At 42.8% G+C, this 7582-nt stretch overlaps 1 protein-coding gene across 4 annotated transcripts in view; it reads right to left on the bottom strand.

Annotated features, from left to right (window-relative positions):
* Positions 1-7582, bottom strand: part of vps50 (VPS50 subunit of EARP/GARPII complex) — an 85585-nt gene that overhangs the window by 26024 nt on the left and 51979 nt on the right. For 2 of the 4 annotated variants that reach the window (XM_031854268.1, XM_031854266.1), the window contains 4 exons: positions 5760-5878; positions 4282-4388; positions 3002-3123; positions 349-426 (listed from right to left, as the gene is read on the bottom strand). In XM_031854268.1, coding sequence (XP_031710128.1) covers positions 349-426; positions 3002-3123; positions 4282-4388; positions 5760-5878 — 426 coding nt within the window. The remainder of the gene's footprint in view (positions 1-348; positions 427-3001; positions 3124-4281; positions 4389-5759; positions 5879-7582) is intronic. The other 2 variants (XM_031854269.1, XM_031854267.1) reach the window with 1 other exon arrangement.

The raw sequence follows: 7582 nt of genomic DNA, 5'->3' as shown, positions 1-7582 counted from the left end.
CACACACACACACACACACACACACACACACACACACACACACACACGCTTTCATCTCACGTAGTGGCAGACAAGAGAATCTTTACTTTCGGCTTCTAGCCAAGTCTAATCCAAAAGAGGGAGCAGTAAACTGGAGGAGCAGAAGTCAAAATCAATCTCAGTGTGGAGAGGGAGAAAGCACAGCAAACTCAAACATCTAAATGCTACTGAAATCACTTTCACATGTGTTTGATGTCATTTCAAATCCACCACACCACAAGTGTTGACTATAGCATTTTGGACTCGCAAGGCAGGGGGGGAGACAACCTTGTGTGTTAGTCATTAATGCTTCCAGAGATCTACTCTTACCAAGCAAGCAGGGCCCACCACCCTGGCAGGGCCCGCGTCTCTGCCACCGTGAGTTGGCAGAGACGGGCTTGGGACAGGCTATGGATGACGAATGGGCAGCAGAAAGGAAAAACAAGAAGCAAAGTCTCACGTTAACAAAAAACAACAAACAAACAAAGAAACAGAATTACATTAATGGAAGTAATTGGTGAAATTACTCGTGTACACATCAACACTTGATTGTTGCCTCACATTAAAATGAAATTACATTTTTAATCTTGTACTTGTTCTGAAACTGAAACATACTTCCAGCTCAATAATCTCCCTTTCAGTGTGGTGATGTGGGAGAACGTCACTGAGAAGAGTTGTATAGTGTCTTCACGATACAACTTCCTGCTGTGTCTCTGCAGGAAGCTTTCCAAGGTTTGAAAAAAATAACTCTGACGACATCATCAGAGTTATCTTGTTTATCTCAGCATCTTTAACAGAAGGCTTGTGTTGAAAACTTGAGATTTGGGGTGTGAAAGAGGTGGGCACTGGGAGAGTCCAATGAAAGATGCTAATTATGTTGCATTATGGGGAATGTAGGATCAAACATTTTTTCTGAAGAAGATAGAAAGGGGTATTTTATTTTATTCTGCGTCACAGGAGACTGTGATGGTGTAAAAACTTTCTCTTGCACATGTGCATGCAAGATGCATATAATTCATCGGGAGGAACCGTCTGTGGGAGGCAGGAGCCGAGAATGAAAAATGACAGTTTCTTGCAGTATCGCTCATTTTTCAGAGAAGCCATCTATTCAAACATCAGATACTTTCCTGATCTGCTCTGCTCTGCTCTTTCTCTCTCTCTCTCTCTCTCTCTCTCTAGGCAGCTCTGTCTCAACACATCATTCCTACATCATTGTTTTGGTATCCAGCCTCTCTCCTCCCTTCTTTCTGCCATCATACTGCCAAACAGAGCAACACACTAAAAATTCTTCCATCTTTATCTTTCCTCCATCTTTCACCTCACATTTCTCTCCGTTTTAATTTAGGTTAATCCAATGGGGCTAACTTTCCATAATTCTGAAGCATTAATCACATTTCCAAAAATAGTTTATAACTCTGCCTCTCTCAGCCCCGAGCACTTAGAAGCCGGGTTATTAATGGCATTGGAGAATCTGTGAGCATGGCACATAATGCAGCTTTAGCATGTGTGTGACGGACTCAATGGTGCAGCTTGACTTGACAGGGTCAATATACACAGAGAATGGGGTATTTACCCTTTTTGAATATTAATGTCACCCATTACTCTTCAAGTGGGGGAGTCAAGCTGCTCCATCTTGATTCCAGCGGTATAAAGTGAGCAAAGCCTAGGTCAAAATAACAGCATATGTGCATAGCAATTTTCAGAAATCTTTTTAAAGATTCATGGGGGGCATTAGCATTTTACTGTAGGTGCCTCTTTGAGTAAGACTATTATTGAAATGGGCCGGTTCATGATATCACATTTAATGAGGACTAGAGGTACACGGGGGAAAAAAGAGTCAGAATTTCAGAGAGGTGCAGACTGGAAGGGGAACAGTGCGAGGAAAAAAAAAAAAAACAGAAGACGAACGATGACATGTGAAAGGAGCAGAGCATGTAAGATTCAGGACACTGGGATGAAAAAAAAGAAGGGGGGAAGGATCAGTAAAAAAAAAAAAAAATGACATCCAGTCTATGTGTGAAGAAGGAAAAGAGAATTTAAGATAAAGTAAACAGTAATACACAGAAAGAGTGATGTCAATAGAAGCATGGAGACAGAGAGAATGTGACAGAGACACCCTCAACATGCGGTACTTTAACCGTTAGTGGTCAGATCAAGTTGTCAATTCTCAACCAGTGTGTCACCTTCCCTCATCTCCCCATGGTGCGCACACACACACACAGACACACGCACACACACACACACACGCACACGCACACGCACACGCACACGCACACACAGACACACGCACACACACACACACACACACACGCACACGCACACACACACATCAATAATGTGCAGTGGAGCGGCCCCCGCGGAGCGTTCATCCTCTTCATCTTCCACCTCGATGGGACAGAAGTGTCATTTATGTTGCCATCATTATCACTTCCCCCGAGGGTGATACTGACACAAATGGCGTTTTCTCTCTTTGCGAGGCACTACAAATGACACGATAGTCTCTCCATGGAGCGAGGGGAAGTGGGCCCGCCGACTGTAAACTATCGTTCAACTTAAATTTGTACTGAGACAGAGCGCAAAGCGAAAAGACGGAAAGATTATGTACGTATATTATCTAATAAACATGAGAATTCAAAAATTCTAGCCTTGGAAATAGATGAAGGCAATTTTCTTAAAGCGCCGTACCACTGATGCAGCACAAGTAATATTTTGTAGCTGCAGGCATTGCAATGGAAAAAAAAAAAAAGTCCCCTGTACTTGTGGTAACTTGAAAACTCTTTATTTGTTGTAGCTCAGTTAGAGCGTCCTGTGAAGCAGCGATGTACCACGGCACTATAACACTCCGCTACATCACAGCTGGGTGTGGTTGAGCTGGGCTTTTTTATTTTTTTATCCTTCCAAGATCTAGAGTGGAATTACTCTAAAACATACCATGTGTTGATTTACTAATTCAACATGAGTGTGTAAAAGAAAAATACCGTACCATGTCATTGCGTCCAAAGAAAGTGTACACGGCGTACAGGTAGTAGTCGAAGAGCTGCGACACACAGTGGATGACATCGAAGGCGATCGGCTTCAGAATGTTCATCATCTGCATATACTTCCCTGTTGGTGACAGTGAATAAACAGTTAGCAGGAGTTTGTTGGACAAGCTTTATGTGCTCCTGGTTGCATAGCAGGGTGTATCGCAGTGGACACACACACACATTGGGTTTTATTTAAGGCTTAAGAGTTGTTTTTAACCCGGTATCCGTTTATAATAAATGAAATGCTTCGTGTGGGAGATTAAAAGACTTAAACTACAGGAAGTTAATCATGGTGGAGCTACATCCCTTAGGGAAGAACTTCAGCAGGAACGCATTGCATTTGCATACACTCGAGGGCAAGGATTCAGTTCAGCAGGAAGGTAATAAAAGCAATAAGTACAGAGGTACAGGGGTCTAACAAGGTTACCATTGACTCAGAACTGATGAATGGTGGGGGAAAGAAAGAAGAAATAAACTCAATCTAGCTGGTATTGCCACTGAGGCAGCACTATTCTCTCACACTCTTTCTCTTGAACTCAGGGAGCAATCTAACTCCATCACAGAGCTGCACAGACTGAATTAGTAGTGATTGCTTGGACTCAAACTTAGGCTTTTCTCTCAGTAAATCAATATCACCAGTAAGAGAACACACATTCTATTTCGTACTGTACGGTGTGTCCCGGGACGTTGTGAAGTACGCACCGAAGAAGGAAACAAAGAGGACACTTCAAATGAAAACAGCTGGTAGGAGGATCTGGTTTTTGTTGGAATGACAGAAAATCTGTATCATCCTCAATTATTAAATGAATGAAATGGCAGAAGACTTTTACATCCGTACAAACCACACGGCCAAGATAATTGCCTCGTCTAATTCCTTTCTGACACACGGAAATCACATTATGAAGGTCACACCACCGAGAAACACGCTTTGCCAAAGGAAGGGTTCCGACATACCTCTTTGGAAAACAAAAAGGTCAGAGCTCAGGTTGAAGGATAATAATTATTAGTGCAGCTCAGTCACACAGATAGCAAGCAGAGAACAGCAGAGTGCACTGATTGCAAAGAGCTGCTGGCTTTATTGGTGAATTAATAGATACTGTATCTCAGCAGGTTAGAGAGGAAGCCCACTGCGGCTACGTCTGTGCTGCTCTCAAGCAGGGCTAAGTGGTACTGGATGTGTGTGTATGTGTGTGTGTGTGTGTGTGTGTGTGTGTGCGCGCGCGCGCTCAGGACTCACCGACAAGCCGGATGACATTGAGGGTGGTATTGGTGAGAATTGGTGCATTGGTCTTATTCAGGTTGTAGTCGGACTTTTTCTTGCTTCTTATGGTCTCTCGGGACGCACTGATGATGCGTGCAGGGTGTGGGGGGTGAGAGAGAGAGAGAGAGAGAGAGAGTCGGGCAGAATCATGAGAAGAGGAGAGACTCAGTAATATACTGTATGTTAACATCACTAATCCTCAGAAATGATCGGCCAGGTTCAAAAACCTCAGTGCCGGTCCGATTCTTCTAATTGATCAATCAGAAGCCATTACACAATGCAGGAGACACAGATGGACCCACAACGGTGGAGTTCGTGAACCGGTGATCCTGGAGCTGCAGACAACCTGACACTGCTCATCGAGCCATATTAGCCAGCAATCATTACACGGGCCTTCTAATTTCCAGATGTGACCGTGCGACCTATTCAATAATGAACCATTAGTGATTCCTGCTGATAAGAATGGGGAATTAGCATTTTAGTGGCTATAGGCTAACGCCAGGTTAATACACATAAGGAACAGGAAATCGAATGTGGTGAGAGTGTTTAAGCATGAATATCAGGCCTGTCAGATCTGTGAAATAACGAGACTGAGAACTGAGCACAAACATTAAGACACCATTAATAAATCATTGTGAATTACATGACAGGGAACTCTTATTGTAACAGTGCTTCTGTAATGAGGAGCTACTGAATAAGTAATTGTAGTTAGTATTTTAGTTTCCTGTGCAAATCTGGTGTCGGCTCTCAGATATGCACAAACACGTACACACACAGGTTCTTAATATTTCAGTCCATCGCATACACATGCAGACAAAAACATTATGAACTGCACAAGGAGGGTTATAAAACACAAAAACGAAGACGACATGATTAATTACAGCTGTAACATGTTAAGAAGGTAATTGTTTGCATGAATTACATCATCCTTAGAAATAAACGCACCCTGATAATAAAACAAAAAACAAATACAAAATTTTGCATTCAAAACTCTCATTTAAATGAGCTGAATGATTTTTACACACGGTGCAGAGAAGCACGATTGCCTCTGCTTTTGTTAAACAGCGATTCATCTTTCAAAAGTCGCCAATCACGTAGGCGGAGGTGGGAAGAAAGAGAATTTTTCATGGGAAGACAAGACGCTTTACACAAGCTTTCTGCCTACTTAGCAGGGTGAGGCAGAGGGGAGCGGAAATGATCAGCGCTAAATGCATAAAAAGTGGCGGAATGCACGACTTCCCATCCTTTTAGAACCGTGTTAAAAAAAGTTCATTGTATAATGTTATTTTGCATCGGTGATTAACATGAGTTACTCCTTTTTTGTGTACATTCACTGACTTTCATAAGTTTAGAATAGCCAGGAGCAGATCTGATGGACCACCGTAACTTCACACGTCATACCCTGAGCTGTGCGTTCTTCGGAGTGGCGTAAAACAGTTTGAATTGGAACTGACCTCTTGATGGGGGCATCACCCGTCTGCTCGTCAACATAGTCCTGCTTGAGCTCCTCAGGGACATCGCTGTCACTGTCGTAATCTTGGTACACACTCTTCTCCAGCTCGTCTGACTCGTACTTGAATTAGGGAAGAGAAAGAGCAGATGGAAGTCAATGGAAAATGGTCAAATGGCCAGTGCAAAGAAGAAATGCTGTACGGATGAACTGAGTGGAAGGGATAAAAAAGTCAAACACTGTTGTAACATGCTGTGAAACTTTGCTGACACATCACCAGTTGTTAAAGAGGAGGAAGAGTTGCGGAAGCGTGAACAAAATGATGCCATGCGAAATCGTGTCATCAAAAAAACCGCTGTAAAACCAAAACCATACAGCTGTAATTAAATGATCAACTTAAATTATCCCCATCTTTTAGCCCTAATGGGTGCATAACCATGAAATGACTGGCTTGAGAAGGAAAGGCAGAAAATTAATTCACCTCACCGAGGAGAGTCTGGCTAAAGCTCCCCTGAAATAAGACAAAACTGTCTTTGTCCTTTACTGCAAGCTGAAGCAACACAGCAGCCATTTAGAAAGGATTACAAGCTTAGAGAGTGAGCGAAGCTAGGGCTTCTGCAAGCCCGACATGTTGGATATTGCTTTTGATGTTGAGCCTGTTAGGAAAATATATATACAGTTGTGTGAAAAAGTGTTTGCCCCCTTCCTGATTTCTTATTTTTTTGCATGTTTGTCACACTTAAATGTTTCAGATCATCAAACAAATTTAAATATTAGACAAAGATAACACAAGTAAACACAAAATGCAGTTTTTAAATGAAGGTTTTTATTATTAAGGGGAAAAAAAAATCCAAACCTACATGGCCCTGTGTGAAAAAGTGATTGCCCCCTAAACCTAATAACTGGTTGGGCCACCCTTAGCAGCAACAACTGCAATCAAGCGTTTGCGATACCTGGCAATGAGTCTTTTACAGCGCTGTAGAGGAATTTTGGGCCACTCATCTTTGCAGAATTGTTGTAATTCAGCCACATTGGAGGGTTTTCGAGCATGAACCGCCTTTTTAAGGTCATGCCACAGCATCTCAATCGGATTCAGGTCGGGACTTTGACAAGGCCACTCCAAAGTCTTCATTTTGTTTTTCTTAAGCCATTCAGAGGTGGACTTGCTGGTGTGTTTTGGATCGTTGTCCTGCTGCAGAACCCAAGTGCGCTTCAGCTTGAGGTCACGAACAGATGGCCGGACATTCTCCTTCAGGATTTGTTGGTAGACAGCAGAATTCATGGTTCCATTTACCACAGCAAGTCTTCCAGGTCCTGAAGCAGCAAAACAGCCCCAGACCATCACACTACCACCACCATATTTTACTGTTGGTATGATGTTCCTTTTCTGAAATGCCGTGTTACTTTTACGCCAGATGTAATGGGACATACACCTTCCAAAAAGTTCAACTTTTGTCTCATCAGTCCACAGAGTATTTTCCCAAAAGTCTTGGGGATCATCAAGATGTTTTCTGGCAAAACAGACGAGTCTTTATGTTCTTTTTGCTCAGCAGTGGGTTTCGTCTTGGAACTCTGCCATGCAGGCCATTTTTGCCCAGTCTCTTTCTTATGGTGGAGTCATGAACACTGACCTTAATTGAGGCAAGTGAGGCCTGCAGTTCTTTGGATGTTGTTCTGGGGTCTTTTGTGACCTCTTGGATGAGTCGTCGCTGCGCTCTTGGGGTAATTTTGGTCGGCCGGCCACTCCTGGGAAGGTTCACCACTGTTCCATGTTTTTCCATGAACTCAGCTTTCCAAAGATGTGATAAACCACAGTTAATTTATGTT

Source organism: Anarrhichthys ocellatus, unplaced genomic scaffold (assembly GCF_004355925.1).
Source record: "Anarrhichthys ocellatus isolate YVR2014 unplaced genomic scaffold, GSC_Weel_1.0 scaffold14, whole genome shotgun sequence".
In the NCBI taxonomy this organism is placed as follows: Eukaryota; Metazoa; Chordata; class Actinopteri; order Perciformes; family Anarhichadidae; genus Anarrhichthys; species Anarrhichthys ocellatus.
Note: the sequence above shows the minus strand (reverse complement) of the source record. Positions and strands in the feature narration are given on the sequence as shown.